General features: G+C 56.3%; 2 protein-coding genes across 5 annotated transcripts in view; both read left to right on the top strand.

The window, feature by feature from the left end:
- The first annotated feature begins 226 nt into the window (after positions 1-226).
- On the top strand, positions 227-11,132 carry AP3B2 (adaptor related protein complex 3 subunit beta 2). The gene is made up of 27 exons (XM_062612076.1): positions 227-532; positions 3,018-3,093; positions 3,183-3,257; positions 3,383-3,478; positions 3,564-3,724; positions 3,856-3,922; positions 4,391-4,573; positions 4,674-4,850; positions 5,051-5,148; positions 5,453-5,507; positions 5,644-5,715; positions 5,879-5,941; positions 6,173-6,305; positions 6,389-6,498; positions 6,573-6,749; positions 6,834-7,020; positions 7,121-7,239; positions 7,426-7,537; positions 7,853-8,045; positions 8,114-8,285; positions 8,368-8,422; positions 8,718-8,824; positions 8,932-9,163; positions 9,264-9,348; positions 9,610-9,707; positions 10,346-10,484; positions 10,686-11,132. The coding sequence occupies exons 1-27, from the start codon at positions 354-356 to the stop codon at positions 10,834-10,836; spliced, it is 3,372 nt and encodes a 1,123-aa protein (XP_062468060.1). The 5' UTR covers positions 227-353; the 3' UTR covers positions 10,837-11,132.
- Positions 11,133-11,943: 811 nt separating this feature from the next.
- The window catches only part of CPEB1 (cytoplasmic polyadenylation element binding protein 1), a 38,675-nt gene continuing 24,863 nt past the window's right edge, over positions 11,944-25,755 (top strand). For 3 of the 4 annotated variants that reach the window (XM_062612071.1, XM_062612069.1, XM_062612068.1), the window contains exons 1-2: positions 12,015-12,144; positions 16,921-17,098. In XM_062612071.1, the coding sequence (XP_062468055.1) occupies positions 12,130-12,144; positions 16,921-17,098 (193 nt within the window). In that variant the 5' untranslated portion in view covers positions 12,015-12,129. Of the gene's footprint in view, positions 12,145-16,920; positions 17,099-25,755 lie in introns of all 4 variants that reach the window. The other variant, XM_062612070.1, reaches the window with a different exon arrangement.

Below are 25,755 nucleotides of genomic sequence, written 5' to 3'. Positions count from 1 at the left end.
TATGCAGCATATAATCGATAGTACAGAATATATAATGTATACTATATATATGTATGAAATACTGTGTTATGTATGAAATAATAATATAATGCAATGTAACCTGATACAGTATCATCTGATTTAATATAATCTGACATAATTCGAATACGTATAATTGTACAATCTATTCTGATGTATGACATATAACCCAAACACCGCTAATAACACCCTGAATCACTGCCGCGCTGCCGCTGACGGGCACCGACCCTGCGCGGGGTGCGTGGCTGGGGACCCCCGACGGAGGCCGGGCGCGGTCCCCGGAGCATCCCCGGCGGCCGGGGGCCGCGGGCAGCGCTGGGCGGTCCCGGCCCCGCATGACGCTGACATCAGTCCCGGCATCCCACCCGCATCCCGCCCGCATCCCGCCCGCATCCCCCGCCATGGCGGCCAGCCCGGCCTACGGGGAGGACAAGGGGGGGGCCTCCAGCCTGGGCGAGCCCGAGTACGGCCACGACCCCGCCAGCGGCGGCATCTTCTCCTCCGACTACAAGAGGTGGGGACGCGGCGGGAGCTGGGGACAGCGGCGGAGCCGGGCCGGGGGCTGCCAGCGCGGGGCCTGGCCGCTGTCCCCGGCGGGGGCCCGGTACCCGGCTGCGGGGTGGCCATGGCCCGCGGAGTGGGGACGGGATGAGGATGACGATGAGGATGGGGACAGGGCACGCGGTCACGCCACCTCCACTGCAGGTTACAAAGGCCAGGGAGGCTGCTGGGGGAAAACGGTGAGGTTTTGGAGACAGTGTGGTGGGGAGGATGCGTAGGGACCCCCCGCACACACTGCACCCCCGCCCCTGGGCTGGAGGCACACAGGCACCGTGTGCCCCCCATGCGCTCTGCTGGCTCCTGCAGCTTTTGGGGGGCTCTTCGGTGACTGCGCCCCCCCCCCGGGTCCCAAGCGCGGGGGGGAAGCTGGGAAATGTCACCTCTGTGTGGGGCAGGCTGCTAGGGGAAAGGGGGCAGGGATGCTGGGAGAGGGGGAGTCCCTGGAGCTGCAGGAACATGGGGGTCCCTTTGACCCCCCTGCCCTGGCAGTGTCCTCCATCCTGGCCCGCTGGCAGTGTCACCCCTCCCTGACTCACTGATGGTGTCCCCCATTTAGGCAGTGTCCCCCATTTAGGCAGTGTCCCCCATCCCTGGACCCCTCCCTAATGATGCAGCAGTGTTCCCCTGGCTGGATGTATCCCCCACCTCTGACCCCCTGGCATTGTCCCCAGTCCGGCAGTGACTCCCCAGTCATTACTGCCTAATAGTGTCCCCCAATGTGGCAGTGACACCCCAGTCCTGACTCACTGCCAGTGTCCCCAAAGGTGGCTGTGTCCCCTCATTCCTGTCCTGCTGGCAATCCCCCAGGATGGAAGTGTTCCCCAATTTGGCAGTGTCCCCCATCCATGAGCCACTGGCAGTGTCCCCGTCTCACAGTGTCCCACCTCTTCCATGAGCCCCTGACATTGTCCCCCAGTTTGGCAGTGTCCCCCCATCTCTGGCCCCCTGTCAGTGTCCCCCAGCCTGGCAGTGGTCCCCTGTCCCCAAGTCTGGCAGTGTCCCCTCGCCCCTACTGGCAGTGTCCTTCCAGCCCTGACCTGCCATCAGTGTCCCCCAGTCCAGCAGGGTCCCCACCACCCTGCCCCACTGGGACTCTCTGGTATGGCAGCATCCCTCAGCCCTGACCACCCTGGCAGTGTCCCCCAGTCTGGCCAGGTTCCTCCAGTCACATGCCATCAGTGTCCCCCATGCTGGCAGTGTCCACCCATCCCTGGCCCCCGGCAGTGTCCCCATCACTGCCCTTCACCAGATCCCATGCCCGTGTGGCCACACCACCTCTGCCACCATCCCCGTGAACTAGGCATGGTGCAAGAGAAGTGTCACCCAGGTGGCACAAGCCCAGATGTCCCATTGTGCTACCCCACTGCCTGTGCAGGGGTCCCTGGCCCTGGGGAAGGTGCTCCCTGCAGTGTCCCCGAGCCCTGCTGCAGGATGGGTGTCACTTGGGATGTGATACCCTGGGGTGGCCTTGTCCACCAGGAAGGGCGTTGCAAGTCTGCAACCCAACACCAACCCCACGTCAGGTTTCAGTGGCAGTGCCAGGAGGAGGAGCAGGGCCACAGCCCTGCCACCATCCCCAGGGCCACCACTGCTGGCCAAAGCCATGCTGTCCCTGCCACCAGTGCAGAAGCTGCTGCGGCAGCTACCGGCTGGGCCGGCAAAGCCACCGGTGGGTGGTGACACAGCCGAGGAGGTGACAAGCCCGGTGCTGGCCACCGAGGCCGGACAACCCGCCTGCTACAGCGCCCTGCAAGCCGACGAGCTGCGGCTGCTCGCCGGCCCCAAGCCCGCCGTGGCCACCAGCGCCGGGCCACCACTGCGGTAAGATCCCTCCAAGGAGCTCCCCTGCACCCTCCATTGATGGTGGCTCTGGATGAGCATCGCCCCATGGGTGCCACCCCCAGCTGCTGAGGGTGGACACAGCACAGGTCCCCCCGGTTTGGCTGGGACAGATGTCCCTTAGGAAAGTGGACAGTGGTGACAACCAGCCTTAGAAAAGACTGGTGGCATTTTCCCAGACCAGGGAAGGGCTCTGCATCAGGATGCACTGGCACATCCATGCCATCGTGTCCATGAGGGATGGAACAAGGGACACACTCAGTGAGGCCAGGATGGAGCTGTTGATGGGCACCTGCTCCCTGGAAAATGATGTGGGAACATCCTGGTGTAACAACCACAGCTGGGCTGGGATAGGGTCTTGTCCCAGTGCCCAGGATGGGGACAGAGCTGGGTGCCAGCGCTGCACTGGTCCCTCCATCTCCTCTTTCACCTGGCTGTAACCCAGTTCCTGTCCCCATCAATATTGCATGGGGAAGGGTTCTGTTGTCACCCTGGTGGCAGCGGCAGGCTGGGAGCAGCAAAAAAAAAAAAAAGACTAAAGATGGTTCAAAATGACAAAAAAAGGAAAATGGGATTTTTTTTTGCCCCATATGGCACAGACACGATGACCTCAAGGAGATGCTTGATAGCAACAAGGATTCGCTCAAGCTGGAGGCCATGAAGAGGATCGTGGCGGTGGGTGTTAGATGGGTGGGTGCTGCTGGTGCCAAGCTGTGCTGTGCCGTGTTGGCCAGCCGGAGTCATGCTGCTCCTTTAACCCCTAGATGATCGCCCGGGGTAAAAACGCCTCCGACCTCTTCCCAGCTGTGGTGAAAAACGTTGCCTGCAAGAACATTGAGGTGAGGAAGGTCTCAGTGGCATCCATCGGTGTCCCCAGGGACTGGTGCCTCACCTGCAGGCAGGACTTGAGGACGGGCTGGGTTCTGCAGGGCTCTGAGGTGGCTTGACCACCTTCACCTCACAGGTGAAGAAGCTGGTGTATGTCTACCTGGTGCGCTATGCAGAGGAGCAGCAGGATCTGGCCTTGCTCTCCATCTCCACCTTCCAGCGAGGACTTAAGGTGGGCTGCTCTGGGGACCCAGGGGGAGCCTGGGGGAGCAGCAAGCCTCCCGTGGCTGCACTGCAGCCCCTGCATGTCCCCACAGGATCCCAACCAGCTGATCCGTGCCAGCGCCCTGCGCGTCCTCTCCAGCATCCGTGTGCCCATCATCGTGCCCATCATGATGCTGGCCATCAAGGAGGCCGCCTCAGACATGTCTCCCTATGTGCGCAAGACAGCCGCCCATGCCATCCCCAAGCTGTACAGGTAATGGGGGTTCAGCTGCTGAGTTTTGGGTGCATCAGCAAGGGTGCAGGGTCTCAGCCATGCAGTGCAGGCAGGGACAGGCAGGGATGGGGGGTTGCTCTGGCCCCACTTGCCCTGCTTTTCCCTCACAGCCTTGACTCAGACCAGAAGGACCAGCTCATCGAAGTGATCGAGAAGCTGTTGGCAGACAAGACCACGGTGAGCAGGGCGCCGGGTCCCCCTTGCCCCTAAATCCGGGGACATGACCATGCCCCCTGACCTGGCACCCTCATGGGAAAGCAGCCATCCTTGCAGATGCCACCATCCTCACTGATCCAACACTTGATGGTGCAGGGATGCAGCTATTCCCAGAGCCAACAACTCTGTGGGTCACTGTCCCCACCAAGCCAGCATCCTCATGGGGATGCCACCAGCCGCACTGATCCAGAGGGAGCCATCTCCACCAAACCAGCATCCTCATGGGAATGTAGCCAGCCCTGCAGAGCTGGAGTCCTTGCGTGAACCCTGCTGTCCCCAACAGACCAATACCCTCATGGGGATCCCACCAGCTCCACTGAGCTGCCATCCCATCCCCATTCTCACGGGGATGCCACCATCCCCATCAAGCCAGCACCAGGACAAAGATGCCACCACCCTGGTGAATCACCCTGGGCTTTCCCTCCACAGCTGGTGGCCGGCAGCGTGGTGATGGCATTCGAGGAGGTGTGCCCGGAGCGCATTGACCTCATCCACAAGAACTACCGCAAGCTCTGCAACCTGCTCATCGACGTGGAGGAGTGGGGGCAGGTGGTCATCATCAACATGCTCACCCGCTACGCACGCACCCAGTTTCTCAGCCCCAACCAGAACGTGAGCGTGGGATCCTCAGGGTGCCCTTGGAGCCCCTGGAGAGGTGGGGTGAAAGGAGGGGTGCTGCTGGGGGGGTGTAAGGTGTCCCACCTCCTGACAGGAGTCCTTGCTGGAGGAGAGCGCCGAGAAAGCTTTCTATGGCTCCGAGGAGGAGGACACCAAGGACCCCAAGGCAGAGGCGGCCTCACTGGCCAAGCGCAAGCCGTATGTCATGGATCCTGACCACCGCCTGCTCCTGCGCAACACCAAACCCCTGCTGCAGAGCCGCAATGCTGCGGTGAGCCCCCCACTCTCCATCCCCTGAGGCTACCAATGGTGTCCATCAGCTGGGGCCTATGATGTCCCCACCGGCCAAGGAGCCACCGAGGTGCTTGAGGGACACCCAGGGTCAGGCTTCCCCCGGGTGCTGTGGGGGACACAGCCATCCCTCAGGGTGTCCCTGTACCCACTGGCTGACGCTTGGATGTGTCCCCGCAGGTGGTGATGGCCGTGGCACAGCTCTACTTCCACCTGGCACCCAAGGCAGAGGTTGGGGTCATCGCCAAGGCGCTGGTGCGGCTCCTGCGGAGTCACAGGTCTGTGGTCACAGGTCTGTGGAGTCACAGGTCTGGGTTACAGTGGTTCCCTACCCCACCACCTGGTTGGTGGGACCCATCAGAAGCCTCAAGACCCTAGGAGAGAGCCCCCATAAAGCCCAACCCTGCAGGGACATCAGCTTGGGGTGAATCACCAAAACAGATTGGCCTGGCCCAAGCCAGACATTGGGTGGCAGCGTCATGGTGGCACCAGCTTGGTGATTGGGCCTGCCCCATCTTCACAGGACCAGCTGGGGGGGTCTGGCTCTGCCCCACTGATGGTGTCCTCTCTTTGTTCCTGCAGCGAGGTGCAGTATGTCGTGCTGCAGAACGTGGCCACCATGTCCATCAAACGGCGGGTGAGGCTCGGACTCAGTGTGGGAGAGTTGCCCTGTTGACTCTGGAGCTGAATGAGGGCAAGCCAGCAGGGTCACCAGGGTGGCCTTGGCAAGGAGGGGACAGGGATGGCACTAATGCCACTGGCTCTGCATGCAGGGGATGTTTGAGCCGTACCTGAAGAGCTTTTACATCCGCTCCACGGACCCCACACAAATCAAGATCCTCAAGGTGAGCTGGAAACACCCAGTAGAACCTATCACTGCTTTGGGGCTTCACAGAGCCCTTCCCTGTGGGGCAGCTGTCCTCCACAGCCTGGGGACAGGAGGACAGGCAGGACCCTGTGCCCCAGCACCATGCCCCTCTGATGCTCATCTCTTCCTCTTTCCTGCAGCTGGAGGTCCTCACCAACCTGGCCAATGAGACCAACATTTCCACTATCCTGCGGGAGTTCCAGGTATGCCATGGTCATCCTGAGGCCACTGGGGTGCCACCCCACATGGCTCTGGGTGCACAAACTTCACCACGGAGGGGATGGAGGAGGCCCTACCAGCAGGAGTGGGCTGAGGCCATGCCAACCCCATGGATGGTTCCAAAGAACCCAAACGTGTGACCATCACATGGGGACATGCCCAGCACCGGCAGGTGGGTGACATGTCATGTGTGTGTGTCCCCCATGCCTGCACAGACCTACATCCGCAGCATGGACAAGGACTTTGTGGCAGCCACCATCCAAGCCATCGGGCGCTGTGCCACCAACATCGGGAAGGTGCGGGACACCTGCCTCAACGGCCTGGTCCAGCTCCTCTCCAACCGGGACGGTGAGTGCCTGCGGTGGGGTCCAAACAGGGGCTCCATCGCCCTCGGGGCAGGACCCCACTGAGGCCGAGGTCTCTGCCTGCAGAGCTGGTGGTGGCCGAATCCGTGGTGGTCATCAAAAAGCTGCTGCAGATGCAGCCGGCGCAGCACAGCGAGATCATCAAGCACATGGCCAAGCTCACTGACAACATCCAGGTGGGTCGGGACGTTGCGGGACCCATGGGCCCAGGGCAGCGGCAGCGGTGCCACGTGCGCGGGGCCGTTTGCAGGTGCCGATGGCGCGGGCCAGCATCCTGTGGCTCATCGGCGAGTACTGCGAGCACGTGCCCAAGATCGCACCCGACGTGCTGCGCAAGATGGCCAAGTCCTTCACCAACGAGGAGGACATCGTCAAGTTGCAGGTCATCAACCTGGCAGCAAAGCTCTACCTGACCAACTCCAAGCAGGTACCGGTGACGTGGCCCAACAATGCGCCTCAGTTTCCCCAGTGTGGAGGGAAAAGCTGGCCCTGAGCACGTCCTCTGGTGCAGAGCAAGCTGCTGACCCAGTATGTCCTCAACTTGGCGAAGTACGACCAGAATTACGACATCCGCGACCGGGCCCGCTTCATCCGCCAGCTCATCGTGCCCACTGAGAAGAGCGGGGCCCTCAACAAATACGCCAAGAAGCTCTTCCTGGCCCAAAAGCCTGCTCCCATCTTGGAGTCCTCCTTCAAAGGTACCCCCACTGGTCACAGGCCATGGGGACACAGGGCCAGCTGTCGGCACGGTGCTGCATGGCCACCCCTGAGCTGCTGCCCCCTCTCACCCTGCCCTAGATCGGGACCATTTCCAGCTGGGCTCCCTGTCCCACCTGCTCAACGCCAAGGCTGTGGGCTACCAGGAGCTGCCTGACTGGCCGGACGAGGCCCCTGACCCCTCTGTGAGGAACGTGGAGGTGCGTGGAGCATCCCAAGGTGCTGGGTGCATGGGGGCCAAGGCAGCGGTGTCATCTCAAGGTCTTCAGAGGGTGCAGGAAGGTGCCCACACCCCACTGGGGCACAGGAAGGGGAGGGACAAGGACTGCTGTTTGGGGCCCCCACCCGTGGGCAATGGCCCCGCTCCATCAGCCCTGTTCTGGCAGGTTCCGGAGTGGACCAAGTGCACCAGCCGGGAGAAGAGGAAGGAGAAGGCAGAGAAACCTTTCTACTCCGACTCAGATGGGGAGTCAGGGCCCACGGAGTCAGCGGACAGTGGTGAGGACCCAGTGGCATGGCAGGGCATGGGGCAGGGGACACTGCCGTAGGGACATCCCATCATGGTGGGGACATGGCAGGGGACACGGAGGGATGGCTCAGGGATGCAGTAGAAGGACACAGGGATACAGGGATGCAGAGGGAGCATGCCGTGAAGAGCATGCAGTGCAGGGGTGCAGCAGGGTGGGGGGGAGGCAGCAGCGGGTGTGGGGATGCAGTGGGAGGCTGGGGGGGGATGCAATGGGATGCAGCAGGGAGCTGTGGGGCCGTGGGGGGGATGCAGCAGCAGGGCTGAGCCGTGCCCCCTGCCTGCAGAGCCTGAGTCTGTCAGTGAGGAGAGCGGCAGCTCCAGCAGCTCCAGCTCCAGCTCTGGCAGTGAGGAAGAGGAGGAAGAGGAGGAGGAAGGCAGCGGGGAGCAGTCTGAGGACAAGGAGGAGGAGGAGGAGAAGAGGCCGAAGAGGAAGGAGAAGGAAGGCTCCCGGCAGGCAGCTGCGGGGAGTGCGGGCAGGTACCCCCTGGGAAAGTGGGGTGCCCCGGCCAAACCCCTGCCTCCCCTGAGCCAGGCCCTCCCCACAGCCCCAGCGAGGATGAGGAGGAAGAGGAGGGGACAAAGAAGGCCAAGAAGAAGAAGGCAGCTCCGGGGAGGAAGGGCCATGCCGAGACCTCATCAGAGGAGGCCAGCACCTCTGAGAGCAGCTCCTCAGGCTCCGAGTCGGGCTCCGAGGCAGAAGCCAAGCGGAGGAAGGCGGTGAGGGCCGGGCTGGGCTGGGGATAGCACAGGGACACCTGGACTCCCCGCTTACACCCCCCCACTTCTTTGCCCCTCGCAGCCCCCCAGAAGCAGGGCCGGCCCCAAGGAGATCTCCCTGCTCGACCTGGATGACTGTGAGTGTCTGCCCAGGGCACACGGGGTGGCTGTGCCAGTGGCACCGGGGGAACTGAGGAACAGTCACTGAGGTCAGGGCCCCACCGGCCCTCTGGGAGCTGCAGAACTGGGACAAGGACCAGTGGGGTGGGCAGTCCTTGTCCCCAGAGGGTGGCTGTGGGACAGGGGGCTGTGCCTTTGGGGTTGTTCCTACAGGATTGTCCCCATGCGGCTGTCCCATGGGGCTAATGGGGTAGTCCCCATAGGACTGTGACTCATCAGAGCTCTGTTAACCCTTTCCCCCCACCCCTGCAGTCACCCCCCCTCCTCCCCAGCCCATCCCCTCCAGCAGCGTCATCTCCACCAGCCTGGTGACTGACCTGGAGGGCCTCACGCTCACTGACACGTCCCTGACACCCACTGTAAGTGTCCCCCATGCCCTTCCTGGGGTGTCCCAGGACCCCTGTCCCCCATGGGGGCTGCAGGCTGGGGGGTCAGCATCCCACACCAGCCCCTCGGCCCCTGGCAGCTGCTGAGCCCTGCGTTCGGTGCGGTGAGGACCTACGAGCTGCTGCACCGCATGGCGGGCGAGGGGCTCTCGGTGGAGTACTGCTTCAGCCGCCGGCCCTTCCCGGGGGACCCCCACATGGTGGCCGTCCACATCCAGATCTCCAACAACACTGACGCCGAGGTGAAGAGCCTGCGGGTCAGTGAGCCCAAGCTGCTCTCCGGGATGAGGATCCAGGAGTTCCCGGAGATCGGTAGGGCACGGCACGGTTGCGATGCTGTGAAGGGGTAAATGGGGACAGGGCTTGGCTGGTGGAGGGGACACGGGATGCAGTGTTAGCACTGTGGTTTCAGAGCGCCTCGCGCCCGGGGACACGGCCAACGTGGTGATGGGCATCGACTTCTGCGACTCCACACAGGCAGCCAACTTCCAGCTGTGGTGAGTGCCCAGTGTCCCAGGGGTGCTCTGGGGATGGGGGATAGCAGGACAGGCACCTGGATCCTTCATGGGAGGGGAGAAACTGGGGGGGAGACAAGGAGGTGGCAGCAGCCCCAGGTGCAGCCTGACTTCCCCCTATTCCCAAGGCCTTATGTGCTTCAGTTTCCCTCCAGCCACTGCCTGCCCAGGGCAGGGATGGGAAGCGGGACACAAGAAGGGACATTCTGAGCATGTGCCCCCCTCACCTGCCTGTCTCCCCAGCACCCACACGCGCCACTTCTACGTCTCCATCCAGCCGCCCGTGGGGGAGCTCATGGCCCCTGTCTTCATGAGCGAGAACGAATTCAAGAAGGAGCAGGGTGAGTGGGGGACAGGGACAGGGGCTGCACAGGCACCCACTGCCCCAGTGCCAATGTTCATGCCCCATTTTGTCCCCTCTGCTGCTCTCACCATGGCCCTAGAGCACCTCGCACAGCCAGGCGAGGGTAAGTGGCCTGTTGGCAGGTCCATAGACTAGCTCTGCCCCCTCGTCCCCCTGCAGTGACTGCCCTGGCACCAGGGTGGCCCCACCAGGTCCCCACACACCGTGGAGGACTCATGCCACCCTGGTGCTCCCAGTGATGGGGACACCCTGGCCCAGCATCCCCCTGCTCCTGGAGGAGCAGCAGACAGGGGTCTGTGCTAAGCGGTGGGTGCTCGGTGCCCTGTGGCACCTGGCCCCATTGCTGCTGGTGACTGGACGAGCCTGTCCCCAGGAACGCTGCCACTGGGCAGGGACACAGGAATGAGCCCAGTAAGGGTTGTGGAAGAAGGTTTTTCCAGCTAGGCTGGAGAGGAGCAAGCAGGGCAGGCAGCTTGGGATGTCATGGGGGACAGAGATGCAGGGAGCTGGCAGCTGGAGGGGCTTGGTCTGGGAATGCCAAAACAGGGCCTGGCAAGCACAGGGCTGCTGGATGCGTGGCCAGAGACAGGCAGGTGCCTCTGCTGCCCGCTCCAGGGAAGCTGACGGGCATGAGCGAGATCACAGAGAAGCTGACGCTGCCCGAGAAGTGCCGGAGCGACCACGCTATCGTCCAGCAAGTGACCTCAGCTGCCAACGTGGGCCGCGTGCCCTGCGGTGCCAACAACGAGTACAGGTAGTGCTGTCACCTTCCCGTCCCACACCAACCGCAGCAGGGGCGCTCAGGGCTTGCTTTGGGACAAAAAGCCTGCATGAACCCACATGTGATGGTGGCTGGGCGTGGAGGATGCCTCGCTGGTTCCCACCGGAGCATCCTGGGGGCAGGAGAGTGAGAGGGGGACAGCTCACCCTGAACCCTATGTTCACCGGTGGGCAGGTTCGCAGCCAAGACGATGACGAGCGGGAGCCTCGTGCTCATCACCCTGGAGCGATGGGAGGGTGCTGCGGCCCAGCTGACCGTCAACAGCGAGAAGATGGTTATCGGCACCATGCTGGTGAAGGACATCATCCAGGCCCTGGCGCAGTGACAGCCAGGCCCTGCCCTCCCACCCTGCTCTGCCCCACACTGCTCCCCAAAACACTCCTTGCCCTGATTCCTGCTGGGTTATCCCCTGCTCCGGTCCCCGGAGGGGCAGCAGGCAGTGACCCCTGGGCCAGCTTCACTGCTGGGAGGACGGAGCCATATGGGGCATACAGGATGCAGAGTGATGTCCCGCTCAGAAGGGTGGTTCTGGCTCCAGCCCCCAGCCCCTCTCCCCATCTCCCAGTGTAACCCTTATTTATTATGGCCAGGATCTCCCAATAAAGTTCGTCTCAAACCCGCTCCCTTCCCCTGCTCTGCTCTGTGCGCGCAGCAGCCAGATCAGCCCCGAACTGCCCCACGCTGGCCTCTGCCAGCCCCCCTGGGGCAGCACTGGGGACATCAGGGGACTAGCAAATGGGAACACGAGTCCCCCAGGGCTGCTGGAGAAAACCCCACATGGACACAGGTGCCCTGCAGAGGGGGACAGGAGGCGTTCGGTGCTATCCAGGGATCTAAGGAGTCCTGGGAGGTTTCCAGCTATTTATTCCAAGTGGAATAGCTCGTGCTTTGACGGCAGAAACGCCTGCAGCATCAGGGCCGGGTCTATTCTGCAGTGTCACGGGAGGGATCCCTGGCGCCAGCCCTGGGGAGGTTTTCATCTCCGAACTGGGATTACAAAGGCAAAAAGAGGTGGAAAAGTGCCTGCTGCAGCACGGGCTGGGCGGGCTCGGAGAGCCCCGGCTGCCCTGCGGCCGCGGCCGGCAGCGAGCACGGGAAGGGCTGACCCGGAACACGCAGGGCGAGGCGGCCCCCAGCGGAACCCCCTCTGCGCTTCTGGCCCGTGAGAGGCCCCTGCCCGCAGCGGCCGCTCCAGGAAGCGCCGGGCGCCACCGGCTCGTTCCCCCCGGGAAAACCCCGCTCCGGCACGGGCCGGGCCGGCGGCAGCCCCCGCTCCCCGCCCCCGCTCCCCGCCGTAACCCCGCGGGCGCCGCCCCCGGCCGTGAGGGGGCCCCGGAAGCCGGGACCGCGCCGGGCGTCGTGAGGAGAGCGGGAGCCGCGCCCGCGCGGAGCACGCCGGGACACGGGAGGAGCAGCTTGAGGGGGGCAGTGGCGCGCTCCACGCGGCGGGCGGGCCCCGCGCGCATGCGCTGTGGCCCCTCCCTTCAGCAGCGTTCCCCCCCCCCACCCCAACCCGGCGGGGCGGTCGCACATAAAAGCCGGCGGGGCGGGCAGGGCTCCCCGCTGCTGCCGCTTCCTTCCCCTCCCCTCCGGGATCCGCCCGCCCGCAGCGCCGCCCATGGCCTTCCCGCCGGTGAGAGGTGGGGGGAGACCGGGAGGGACACGTGCCGGCGGGCCCGGTGCCTCACGGAGCCGAGGCGGCGGGCGCGGCCCCTTTAAGGACTCCCCCGTCACGTGGTTTCACACGTTGGCGGCGTTGTGGGGGGCGGGAGCGGCGCTGAGGTGATTCCCTTTCCTCGCCCGTGTGGTGGCGGAGCGGGGATGGGGGCCCGGCCCTCAGCGCACCCGCGGGGACCGGCTCCGGGGCGGGGGGAGCCGCGGGATGAGTCCCCGCTCGCCCCCCTTCCTCCTCCGGAGCCGGGTCCCGCTGTTGCGTGGCGCCCTGAGGTGCGGTGGCTCCGTGCCCTGAGAGAACAGCGGCCTCTGAGGGAGCTTCGCCTCAGGGAGCCCATCAGCAGCCCCCTGCCACCTGCAGGGGTGAAGCTGGCACTGGAAGAAACCCAGTGGTCCCAGTTCGGGGAGCGTATGGTGCCCGTGGGTGCCCTCATGGCAGGGTATTAGGGGTGACCTGAGCTGCAGGTGCTGAGCTCTGGTTCCTGGTGGTGGGTGTGTTTTGGCTGAGGTGCTCCTGGGCTTGCTTGGCAGCAGGTGGTTCCGAGTGCTTCTGAGCTCTTCTTTTTAGCATACAGAGCAAACGGAGCTGCTGTTTTATACTTAAACAGGTGACTGTGAGCCCCGTGTAGCAAAACAGAGCTTTGCTGGTGACCCAGGAGACTAGGTCCCTGGTTGTGCTGTGTGGCCAAGAGGCTTTCTGAAAAGCGTGTTTATTTCTACCCTCCTGTATTCCCCAGCTAAACCCAATTATCACTCGTTGCAGCTGCTTTTGTGGCAGGGTGATGATATGTGCTGCAGCTGGGGTGCTGCTGAGGGCTCAGGTTGGGTATGCCAAGGGTGGAATCTGGGCTTTCTGAGGATTTTGAGGATTCTGTTGCTTTGCTGCAGCTTCCCTAAACAGCAAGTCTTCCTAAACCAAATGAGACCTTGTTCTGCTTTTATAATGTGCTGAAACACACAGCTGTGGTGTTGCTTGAGTGAGGGCTTCAAAATGTCTTGTTTCATAAAAAGAATACCATAAAGTAGGTGCCTTGACAGGGGAGCTTCCTGAGAGACAGGAGTTCTGGTGAAATCGGTGCTGTTCTGAAGTCAGCACCCCCCTGTAAAGTGCTACCATCAAAATCCCTTCCAACCTTGATTCCAGTCAGGTGTCTCCCAGACCTCCCCATCTTGAACCTTGGAGAAGCTGCTGAAGCTCGCCCTTTGTGAGTGTGGTGCAGGCTACCCTAACCCTCCCCCTGTGCTGGTGGGGGTGTTGTTTGATGAGTGCTGCTGCTTGGTAGGAGCAGTTACACCAATATTATGCTTTAAACTGGTGTAGCTGACTTCAGCTTGGGAAATGAAATTTACCAGTACAAAAGGACTTTTAAGAGCTGCCTTTCATCAAAGCATGGAGTTACCTTGGCTTGATTATGTTGAGACTGGCACCATTTTAACAGCATCTTACATGTTGTCTTGGGGTTCAAGGCCCCTTTGGCTGTAGATGCAGTGCTGAGAACCCCTTTGGGCATTGGCTTGGTGCTGCCTCGGTGGGATTTTGACAAAAGATGTCAAAAGCAAAGGCTGAGTGGTAGCTGCTGTGGAGAAGCCTTCTCTGCTGCAGAGTAGTCTCAAGGAGCTAATGCAGATCTTGGCCATACCAGCAGCTGAGCTGTGTTTAATGACTTCCCTGAGGAACAGGGTATCCTGATCCTGTGTGGGGCTGCTGTGGGTTCTGCCTAGCCCTGGGATTTCATTATCTGTAGGTTTCCTGCAGGTTAGTCTGCCTCAGAGCTGTGGAGGTGCCTTCATTTCCACTCACGTTGGACATCTCTGATGGCTTTTGGAATGATAGAAGTGTCTGGAGCCCGACAGTCCCTCTTCAAATCCTCATAGCATCCTGCGGATGCATCTTCCTGCATGGACATGGGTTCTTGCCTGAGGGTTTAGCTGAGCCAGGATCGAGTGGACTACTGTCTGAGGTTCACCTTGCTGTGTCTGTGATACTGAAGCAGGGGATCACCAGCTCTGTGCCTGGGCTGTAACTGCTGCTGCTGTATGGAGGACTGCCAGAGAAGCCTATGTGAGTTTAACTGTTGTGAAATCCTTCAAGATGGAGCACTGGAAGTGAATCCTTGCTGGGCTTGAGTGCTCCTTTGCTTGTCTTGGCCTGGGGATGTGGGAACAGAGCAGGTTCTGGAGGATGCAGCCTCAGGTGTGATATTTCCCTGTGCTTTATTTGCTGAGACTAAAGGCTATGGATGTATTCTCCAGTTACACATTTGCACACCCTTTCCAAGGGACTATCCAGGCTGCTGAATAGTTTGGGCCCTGTATGCTTTGAAGATCTGAGGAGATCGGCTCAAAGGAGTACCTCTGTTTTAGGGATTTAGGGAGGAGCTTTACCAAGGGGAGGTGTAGACACAAGCCACTTCCTCCGAGGGATTGGATGCCAGCTCCTGCGTCTGGGATGCTTGCTGTATCTCTAGGATATACTTGACAGTCTTAAGGGTAAAAGTGCTGTAAGTGGAAGGAATGTTCTTGGAGATTCTTGGCTGTACTCTTACTGTTTTCTGCTCTTGTTTGTAGCAGCACCGGTGCTGCCAGTTTTGGGAACTGAGCAGGAACAGGACAGGCATTTGGTTTGCTGCTCGGGTTTATTTTTGTCTTGCTAGCACGAACTCTGAGGGAAATGCCTTCCCTCCTGCTGGGGGTGGTTCTTTAGCAGTAACAGGGGTGGAATACGGAGTTTCACCCCGGTGCCAAAGACACCTAATGTGGCACTTTTTATTCAAGATAACTGGCAGTACTTTATTAAATTGAGTTTCTTTCAGCTCAATTTATAGCTTTTTCAGCTTCCTCAGCTGCTTTTTATAAAGATGACTTAAAGCTTGCTCTGCCTGTTTTCTCCTGCCTGAAGCTCGTCTTCAGCCCTCCATGTTTTCCTCTTGGCTTGTGAATGCTCCTGCATTGTGCCCACAGAATGCCAGGACCTTTCCTGGGGGTGGGCTGAGCCGCTCAATAGATAAAAGATCCGGGACCCTGTACTGAGTAGATGTTAATAGTCTTTTAAGGGTCTGAGATCCTGAATCAATTGTTCGGGTCCTGCCTGGAGGCATCGTGTGTGTTGACAGCTCAGCAACTTTTTCCTGCTCCTTCCAGGAAAGGGTTCTCTTTGTTTTTTTAGCTACATGCTCTCTGTGTGGAGGAAAACTATCACATCGTGCATTGTAGCAGTAAAATTGCCCCTAATGACAGGGTTTAGGGGGGAGCTGCAAGTTGCACACTTAGGCTGGGCTAAAGTTCCTGTGTGCATGTGAAATTCGGTTTAGACCTGCCATAGGCTGCATACTGGAAAGCTTGGTAAGGGATCTTCTGGAAGGAAAACCAGGTCGGTGTTTCAGGCTTGCCAGTGGCTGAGCTGGAGGATAAGTGTCAGGGAAGTCAGGCCCAAACCACATGCAGGACTGCATACAGAAGGTAGATGTATTAAATATCTCCTTGACAAGTACAAATGGCCCAGTTTAGAGGTATAGGTTTGCATGTTTCTGGGAGGAGCAGGCGCTCATTTGCCAGCCCTGCTGCAGTTCAGGTCTTTGAATCTGGCTTTAACTCGATTTGCTTAATGCAAGGATTCTGCTCTGGAGGCCAGAACTGGCAAGGTTGTGTCTTTCTGCTGTTCTCTTTAACGTGGGTCTTAATTGCCAGTGATAGCGTTTGCTCAGCATGTTCAGGAGCAGAGTTGTGCTGCAGTGGCTTTTGGGTGGCAGGCAGACTGGCCCTCAGTCCAGAAATGCTGCTTAGAGATTAAGTTTAGAGGCTTTTAAGTTGGCAGAGGCTGGAATGCCGTGCAGCTGCACTGAAACAGGCTTGGATGCAGAAGTGGCTTGCAAGAAGAGCTGGAGGAAGCAGCTACTCTAGCTGGTTCTCTGGACCAGCAGTAAAAGCAGGAAGGGGTTGATCTTTATCATGCAGAGCTCTGATGGTTTTACAGGAGCTGTGGTGGCTTGCAATGGACCCAAAACCTCAGTGCTGGTAGATTGGTGGCTGTGGAGGGTTGTGCTGAAGCAAAGCTGGTTTGGGGTAACCTCCCTCTGTGGTTGGGAGCTGCTGCTTTTAGGTAGAAGGGAAGATCAGGATTTGATTTTTCTGCCTTCCCGAGGGAAACCACAGGATTTGGGGCTGTTTAATTGCCTGGGAAGCCACGTGTTTGCAAGTCTGCTTTCTGAAGTGATTGCTTGGCTACTGGCTTGGGCCATTCCAAGACATTCAGAGCTCCCAAGCATGGGTGGGAGCCATGCACTGGAGGAGCTACTGTGGCTTTTCATGGTGGCTTCCTTCACTGTAAGCATTCCTCTAGTCCCTCAGTGTCAGGAGGCTGATTCTGGGGAGAAGCCACATGAAGGTTAGTAAGATCTCCACTTTACTGCTGTGATGTGCTGGTCAGAAGCAGCAGAGAGCTCATGGTAGCAACCAAACTAGCTTGTGTGCTGTGGCTGTTAGTCTGAAGTTCATCCCAGCCATGGTGCATTGGTACCTGCTGTGGCTGGGGCAGGTCTCATGAGCTGTGCTGACAAATTGCTGACCCATTTGATTAATTGTTTCTTTAATACTAAGAATTGCACTTGGGTGTTGCTAAGACCTGGAGCTAAAGCTAATGTTAGTCTTGGAGGCAATCCAGACTTCCCACAAGGTGTTGAGAACTAAGTGGTGAGTAGTAGCCTGCTTGACACCAATATTCTTTCTTTTTCACCAGAAAGAAGATCCTGGGAGGAGCATAAAGGACTGCTGGGATAGCCCTAGTGCCCCTGCACTCTCCACTTGCAGCAATGCAAATATATTCCGCCGGATAAATGCAATGTTGGACAACTCTTTGGATTTCAGTGGAGTCTGCACCACGCCTGTCACAAAAAGCAAATGTGACATCCTGCCAGGTGATGGGCTTGGCTTGTATGGAGGTGGGAGGGAGGATCTGGGACTGGAGAAGGGGGGAGTTGCTTGCTGGGACCCAGTGAACATGTGTGGTGATGATTCTTGGTGTGGGTGTTGGCGTGACCAGAGAGCTTCTTGGAGTCAGGGTTAATGATGTTTTGGTACTGAGGACTTCACCTGTGTGCCTGAAATGAATAAGTATTTCCTGGCAGCGTGGGGTGCCTGGGAAGTCTTGCCTACACTCCCTGTGATGCTGTGGGTCACTGTGTGGGAAGGATGTGAGCTCTTTCCTGGTGTAGCTAGTTCCAGCAGACTCCTTTAGTTTGCCTCTCCTGGAGGCAGGATTAATCTGTTAGCAGTTAGTATGGCTGACCTGTTGCTTACATTGAAAACGCAAAAGGGTTTTGAATAAATGTTTGCTACAGGCCAGTTAATTGTATATTTAAGAGCACACCAAAGCAGTGCAGGTGGGTGAGGACTTTCTTGCAAAGCAGGTGTGGTATTATGAAATCAGCACTACAAGTTTGTGCTTTCAGCAGCTTAGGGGAGCGGGCATGTATCTGCCATCTTGCAGAACTGCCAAAGCAAAGGGTGTTGGTTCCAATTTTATTTCTGTGGAGGTGAAGGACATGCTTTTGTCCCTTTAGAGGAGGCAAGATCTGCCAATAAGAGTACCTGCCTGATGCTCCTCCTGCCAGTGCACTTCTGGGCAATGGTACTTGTGCCAAGGATTTGGGCACTTCAGAGATTGCTGTTGCTCTTCCAGCCTCTGAGTTATAGGGTCAATAAACACTCTGGCCATTATTGGAAACAAACTGACCCTCTGGACTTGTCCCAAAACAAAGTGGGAAGTAAAGGGAAAGGCCTTGCCAGGTGGTGACCTTGCAGGCTGCTGGAGGCAGAGCAGCTTTCTCTGCAGTCACTTGGAGGCAGGGCTGTCTCATGCTCATAGGTAAGATGACTTCTCATGTGGGTGTCAAAAGAAACCAGAAAACAAACAAACTGCAAAGGGGTGTCTGAGCATCCTGTGGGTCTGTTTGATGCTTGTGCAGTGACTGCTACCAGATGACTTCCAGTGCAGCTTAATCTCCAGGGTATTGAAGGGCTTAGCACTGTGCACCAGGGGCTCATCTGGCCATGTGATCCTCTGCTGGCGCTGCAGAATAGCCAGAGGAAGGGAATCGTTTGCTTCGAGGCATGGATCTATAGCCAGCACTGCTTAAAGCATGCCTGATAAACTGGTACTGGAGGATGTGCTGGCTACTCCTCAGCTGCTGCACAGTGAATATGAACAAATTCAGGGCAGTGGTGTGGTTAGTGGTGCATTTTTAGAGATTTGCTGTGGTACTGAGCTGTTCAGACTCACGGGACTTTGTTTTTGTCCCGTGGCACAGTGGTAGTCAGAGTTGTATCTGATCTTGATGTGCTGGAAGCATGAGGGAGAAATAAACCACAGTATTTTCCTTTATCTCCTTACAGTGAGTTCACAAAAGAGTTGGTTCTGGCTGCCTTGTTGAAATCTTGGCTATAGGCCTTTATACTCCATTTAGAATTTGGAATGGGAATGTTTCTTTATTAAGTTTCACTTTACTTGTCGAAGTTAACCTAGTTGGTAAAAGAAACACCCCTGCCACTAGAGATGATTTGGGTTAGTTCTGGTTTGAGGTCTGGAGCCGGAACATCCATTTTAATTTGCAGTACTGGCTTCTAGACCATGGAAGCTCTTCTCTAAGCTGGGGCAAGAGCTCTCCCAAGAAAGTATGATGTGGCTTGCATGTAGAAAAGGGGGGCTTCCTCTAACACTCTCTGCTGCAGGACAACCAAAGTTGTGCTTTTTGGGCCATCCTAAGCAGTTTTTCTTGTTCCTGATGTAGCAGTTGAGGCCAGTCTCGCAATTGGGTGTTGGCACAGCCACTTCCACACCTTGGGGATGAGGGTGGAGGCCCTGCTCAGTGTGAGTTAACCTGGCAGAAGGCTTTTAGCTTGTATCAAATCCCTTGTGCAGTGGCACAAATGTTTGTGGTGGTGGGAGGAAAAGAGGCTTCCTGAAGGAAGCTGGACCCTGCTGAGCCAGGGCTGAGAGTGGCTGCCAGGGCTGCCCTCACTGTTCAGGCTAATGGAAGATGTGGGTTCTCCTTCAGAAAGTGCTTAGGGCTACAAGAGAGGCTGATAATAGAGTACAACCTGTGCTGCCCCAGCCAGGCAGCAGTTATCAGCTGAAATACGTGGATGAGTCAGCATCTGCCAGTGCATCAGGGTTCAGAGTTATGAGTCTCCTTGCAGTGCCAGCCTAGCTTCCTTTGCATTTAGTCAGGATGTCTCAGTAGGTGATGAGGGTCTGAATGCAGCAGTTCTGCAAGCTTCCTTCTCTCTCTAGGTCAGAAAAGATGAACAGAATCTATTTCATGTGTTGCTATTGAGCATTTTCTCCATGAAGCTGGTGCTGTCAGCAAGGATGTGAATCCTTGGGCAGCAGTGACCTGCAGGTGGGGAGGTGTCAGCACTTGGCCCCTGGCTTGGGTTGTCTTTTGTAGGAATAGTACCCAGTGGCTGTAAGGCTGAGCAGCTGATTACTAAACCAGAATATAATGGAGCCCCCCTGTGTGGGGCAGGTGGTTTAGAGCTAGAAGTGGGCTCTTGTAGCTGTGGGCTGTGCCTCTGAGTGAGCAAGATGAGACTCTGCAGGATCAGTCTTGCCTTCAGTAAGCCTGGCTTCCAGGTAGGTGACCAGCAGAGCAGAGACCCTTGATCTTACGTGGGGTCTTGTCATTGGCCCAGGTTAAATCATTTCTGAAGAATTCATGAGCCTCTGGTGCTTTTACTCAGTGCAAGAACAACTTGTGCATTGTAGTTAAGCTCTATTATCATGAAACTCATGGCTTGGGCAGGCCTAATGAGCTTGGAGATCCACTCTGAATGTAGTAGCTGTAACAGGAGAAGGGACTGTCTCTTTATAACAAACACTTTTGGAGGGTGAGCTTGGGGCAGTGATTTTGTTCTAGCAGGGGAAATACTTGTATTTTAATCTCTTCATGGTCCCTCAAGCTTTTCAGTTGTCTTCCTCAGGTCAAACTAAATTTATCCTGGATTGGACTTGTGTTTAAGAAGCCCCTCTCAGCATTAAGAGGATTACACATGGTGAGAAGGGAAGGCAGAAGTTCATGACCTTTCACTAATGCTATTGGGGAAACACGTGTGGAGACACCTTCCTTGGTGTGATGAGGTGTGTGGCAAGGTGGTGTGAGAATAGATCAGCACAGCAGCCGGGTGAGCAATGTGAGAGAACAAGCTTGCTCAGCAGCTGGGGAGTTACACAGAGCTCTGTAGCAGAAGGGGCTGCCACTGGAGGTTGAGCTTGCTGTACCTAATATTAAATCTCTGGAAAGATCAGTTTGCAGTTAATGCTAATCCTTGGTGAACTTAGTTGCCTTCCCAAAATGAGTGGAGTTGTCAGGCCTGGCCTGGCTGTCACTGCAGCAGTTTGGGAGCTCCCCAACCACCAGGCTTAGATTGCTGGCCCAGACTGAAGGGTACAGTGGAGCAGTGTGGTGAAAGCTGTAATTGTATAACCTGTCTGGTAGCTTCTGGGGCAGTATCATGTGGTGCTTCAAAACACCTGCCTTTCAGGCTGATTCAGTCTTCTTTTGAGTGTGTAGTGCAGACATTAACCTTCAGTGTGGTGTTGGAGATGGGAGAGAAAACATTGCCTTGATAGAGGCAGTAGCCAGCCTGCCACCAGCTCCCCTCCTGCCAGTGTTGCTGGAGCATAGCCTGTCCTTGAGCTGCTGCTTCACAGGAAATGTGGTTCTCCTCTCCCAGATTTAAAGCTGATCTGATTGTTCATCGCCAGCCTGAATAACAGCATGAGCAAAGTCAGTTTCTGAAGGTAGTAGGTGGTTTGTTGGCCAGGCTCTAAAGTTGGGCCTTGCTGGGTGGAACCTGCTGTTACCAGATTTGGCTAAAACCCCTAAACCAGCTTTTGAAATTACCATCCTGTTGTGCTGGCATACCTTCCATCTTGAGTAGAGTGGTGGATAAAGCTCTGTCTTCAGCTTTTGCATGCCCATTTCCTCCCCTGGCTTCAACTGAAGGCAATGCTGGCTTAACACAAAGGGTGTAAAAGGATTGTAGGTACTCCAAGTGTCCCAGCAGCCTTGATTTCCCTTTCATTAACCTCTGCTCGCTTAACTGAGACAAAGCAGCCACTATTTTGCTTTAGAGTTGACAGTTCTTTTTGTGGAAAAAAAAAAAAAGGAGCTGCTTCAATGACTTCCTGGGGATGGGAGTGGGTTGGGGTGCTTAGTTCAGTCACTTATGGCCCATCAGGTCCTAACAATTCTCAGTGGCTACTTTATTTAAGGAAAACTGAAGGACAAATGCAAGCCCAGAGTAGCTGATGACAAAACTGCCTTCCTGCTTGCCCTCAAGTGCACTCAATTAATGACTTAGCCCTTGTTTGACCACCCAGAAAGTCCCCTCTGATACTATAAAGTAAATTCTTCTGCTCTTCACTGCCCTGCAGCCATGAGGAAAGTCTGGGCTGCTCCAGATGCAGCTGACCTGATCTGTGTGGTCTTGCATGCAGGGACAATGTGTTGCAGATGCTGAGACCCAGAATGTAGCACAGCTTGGCTGGGGAACATGGGGTTACCAGGGTGCCTGAGGCAGGGCAAGGCTGTTAGCAGGAGCTCACCTGGCCCTGGCACCTGCGAACTGTTCTGCCTTACCCAAGTAATTGCTGTGTGCCAGGAGTGCACATGCAGAATGGGGAACTTCAATGCCTGTGCCTCAAAAGAGATGTACACCCACTGCTTTTGGTTCTAGGCCTTTATATTTCAGGTGTCACATTAACAGGTCTTTGCCTAGCTGGATCCAGTGCTTTTCTGTGCTGGGAGATAGCTTAAGTAAATGGGTTTCTTCAACAGATCACAGTGGGTGCTCTATAGAGAGCAGGGACTTAGCCTAGAGCTGTGGCACTCTGAAGTGGTTACTAATTGGATGGTGGTGCTGAGGATCCAGCAGATTTTATGATGTAATGTGCTCTGTCAGTCAAGTTTTGGGGCTGTGATCCTGTGGCTCTTCCTCTGGGAAGAGGTAGGCAGAGCAGCAGGGTGAGCTGCTCTTCCTTAGTTTATGTAGGTGCTTGCCAGCTGTTCAAGTGTCTGTGGTTATGGGAACAAGGCAGACTTCTCCCTCTGGCTGTGAAACGGGTCGTGCAGCAGCAAGTGTCTCCACTTGAGGAATTTTTCAGATTACAGGGAAGATGTTTAGTTATGTATTGGAAAAACCTCCTGTAACTAGCAGGTTTATGCCTAACAAGAGCTTCCTGAAGCCCCTGATGATCCATGCCGTACCTCAGGAATACAACTGACTCATCCTTTAAACCCTTTCGCTTGAGTCGCTTGCCTTGTGTGCAAAACCTACTTAAGAAGTTGAATTTTCAGTGATGCAATTCCCAGCTTTTACAACTGGAGGTGTAAAGAGGTGTGAAAGGCAAAACACAGCTTCTGCTGTGAATCCATTTGTGTGATCCAGAAGCCTCAGAAATGTTCACCTTGCCTCTTACTTTGGATTTGATTTGAAAGTTCAGCCTTGGAGAGAGCTCTAGAGGTGAGTCTGGTTTTGTCAGCGGGCAGAGCTGGCAGCTGAGTTGTGCTTATCCTTCCCCTGCACTCTGCTCAGGAGCCAGCCTTGTCTGTGGAGGGGCCTCCTCTGTATTCAGGCTCTGTTAGAAACTAGCATGTGGGAGCAAAGGGAGACCTTTTCTGGCTGCAGAGGTGGGAGGAGTGGGATCTAGCTTGTTTGGTTCATGTTTGCTTAACCATTCTGTTGCCTTCTGTCTCTGGATTTTCTCAGGTTTTTCATTTAAAACCGATTTGTTTCCTGGCTTTGTAACTGGCTTTGTGAATGGCCTAGGTCTGGAAGGCTCAGACACCTGAGTGGCATTGTGCTTGGCTGAAGCATCGCCTTTCAAGACTAAGTCTAATGGTGCAGAGATGCTGCTGCTATGGGACAGGGGCTGAATCAGGTTTAGCTCCCCCCATGCTGCCTTAACCTGCCTGCCCCAAACTGCCTGTGGATCCCAGCTCTTGGTGCCAGACCCTGCTTGCCCTCCCCATGAAGGCTTGGGCTGTAATTTTTAACTCTTTTCCTGCTTCAAATGCCTGTCTGGTGCAGCCACACTGCATACCAGACCAGGGGAATGAGCCAGCCTTAAACCTAACTCCCCATGGCTTGGTTTTAACCAGCTGAGCTCCCCAGCCCAGCTTCCTGTGTGGAAACTCATCTGCCTAAACTGGTGTAAGTGGCAGGGTGTGCTGGGGTGGGGACAAGTGGCTGGAGGTGTAGCTTGTGTATGCTGGCTGGGCTGCTCAGCTTGCACTGGAGAGCTGAACTGTGTGGAGATGCTGGCCTTTGAGAACCCTTTGACATGTCTTAAATGCAGTGCTAACATTTGAAGACTGAAAAATGCAGCTTCCCATCTGGGTAGTGGTGTGGAAAGCCCTCCAGCCTGTGCTGCGGTGTGTCCTGGCTCCAGGGATCTCTGGGACGGATGGGTAGACATCATTCAGGAGAGCTGCCTGCTTGGGGACTGGGAAGTAAGTGGGCACATCACTGAGGAGCGCTTCTGGAAATGCTGTGGAAATACAAGCTCAGGGCTTCGGGAGGCGGGAGCTCGGCCCCTCCCAGCGCAGAGCAGCACGGCTCCCTCTGCCAGGATGCTTGGCTTCCAGTGGCAACTCCAGACAAAAATCCAGGTTGGAAACATTCATACTGGTTTCTTGGGGCTTGGAAAAGTCAGCAGGGAAGCATTGAGGCTGGGCTGAGCTGTGTCAGGTTCCAAAGTGAAGTTTTTTAATATTTGGTAGGCATTTGCTTATTCATAACTTGAGATTGAATCTTTAGACTGAGTTTCTGTAGGAAAATAATTCTTCCTGCCCTAGTATCCTGTTGGTTTTGCCTGCCTTCAACAACTGAGTTGCTTTGTAACAGATTTCCAGAGTCTGACTCTTAGAATAACTATTCCAGAAATCTGTTTGATTTCTGTTTAAGATGTTTTTCCTCTATGACCTGGATCCATCTTTCAGCAGGGCTGAGAGTGTTGGGGATGGGGAGGTGTGTGAGGGAAGCAGACTTGTGCTGCCTGTCTGCTGCAGAGGGAAGAAGGGCTAATGCTAAAATGCTGCTCATCTGAGCAAACCCTACCCTGCTTCAGCAGTTAGGCCTGTGAGTGGGTTGCAGGTGCTTGTCTTTAATGTTGATTGAAGTTTGTCAGAGGGATCCTCTGAACTTGAGTCTGGTTGGATTCCATTAAACAAAACAGCTGATTTCCTGAAAAATATGGATAGTTGGGAAAAACTGGGGCTGCATGCTTCCCATTGCTGATGAATTTGTTCCCTGTTTTCCTTATTCCTTCAGTGGTGGGTTTCATCCAAGATGTTGGGTCCAGGTGGGATTCAAGCTCTGTCAGCTTTCCGTTTGTGTCCATGCTTCCCAGAAGGTGAAGCTTGGTGGGGATTAATCTTGAAGATGGCATAAGACCTAATGGAATTCTGGTCCCCAAAGGGAAGGTGGTCTCCTGCTGCTGGGGATCTGGGCTGGAGCACTGGGCTTGTACATTTCCATAAATGCAGGAATGTTATACATTCATATGGGCAAGTTATGGTTGCTGTGGGAACAGAGTTGTCTGAGCAATGTGCCTTTATCCTTCCTCCCTACAGCTGCGTTGGGAATGTTTTTAGGGCCTGTCCAAAACAAGTGATCCAAAAACTATACTGGAAGAATGAATGCAGTGAAAAACCCTGCTGAAGATGCATTGTGGTGCTAGTGGGGGAATAGCTGATGCTGTTACAGGTGCTTGATAGTAATGTGACTGAATTGGCACTACAGCTTGTACTAGTACTACTAGGAGTAGGAAAAGCCCTGGTGGATGCTATCCTGGTGAAGGGCTGTGGGAGGCTGCAGCTGGGAAGGAAGGGGGAAGGAAGGTAGTGTGTTGCCAGCAGGTACAGTTTTAGCTGCTTTTGTCTCAACTGCTGTGCTGCAGTATTCCCTCACTGTGACCTGGGAATGTTGGTGCTTCCCAAATTGCCATGGGGTGAAGGTGAGGGTCCCACCTCCAGTGGCAGCAGTGGCTTATGTCCTGTGTATGGTACCCAGTTGCCATTAGCCCTTGCCTAGGACGTGGGTAATTAAGTGGCATGGGATGTGGAAAAGGAGGCCAGGAATGCTGTTGGGCTGTCTGGGATGGCCAGGGTTGCACGCGAGGGATAACGTGAACAGACTGGAGTGACTGCAGCGCCCGCTGGGGAGCCGGGAGGGTGTGTTGAGGTGTACATCTGATGGCACAGTGGGAGGCTGTGGGGGCAGGGGGAGGAGGAGGAGCAGCTGCTGCTGCTTGGTAGCTGGCTTATAAATGCCCTCTGACTCAGATTTTTGGGTAACACAGCTGAGCATCTTGTGTTTTCAGCAGCCCCCAGATCCTTGCATTAAACTGGAATTCTCAGACTATGAACCTGCTGGGTTTCCTTAGGCTGTTGGCACAGGGTTAAACCAAGGCGAGAATCCGGTGTCTCCAGTACTGTAGGCTTGTGAACACCCTGCAGGGGAGAGGACTGCAGGGAAAGGGGGGCACTGGGCAGGCAGGAGGTAAACAGGC

The sequence above is a fragment of the Pezoporus occidentalis genome, unplaced genomic scaffold (genome assembly GCF_034315485.1).
Source record: "Pezoporus occidentalis ecotype Australia unplaced genomic scaffold, CSIRO_AGI_Poc_V1 ctg159, whole genome shotgun sequence".
Classification (NCBI taxonomy): domain Eukaryota; kingdom Metazoa; phylum Chordata; class Aves; order Psittaciformes; family Psittacidae; genus Pezoporus; species Pezoporus occidentalis.
The sequence above is the reverse complement of the archived record's forward strand: the minus strand, read 5'-3'. Positions and strand labels throughout refer to the sequence as shown.

Excerpts from the sequence above, each read along its gene's own strand:
- AP3B2 (XM_062612076.1), top strand. The coding sequence starts at position 354 with ATGACGCTGACATCAGTCCCGGCATCCCACCCGCATCCCGCCCGCATC. Across the intron at positions 3,258-3,382 it reads TTGCCTGCAAGAACATTGAG|GTGAAGAAGCTGGTGTATGT; the intron begins GTGAGGAAGGTC and ends TTCACCTCACAG. Across the intron at positions 5,508-5,643 it reads CCATGTCCATCAAACGGCGG|GGGATGTTTGAGCCGTACCT; the intron begins GTGAGGCTCGGA and ends CTCTGCATGCAG.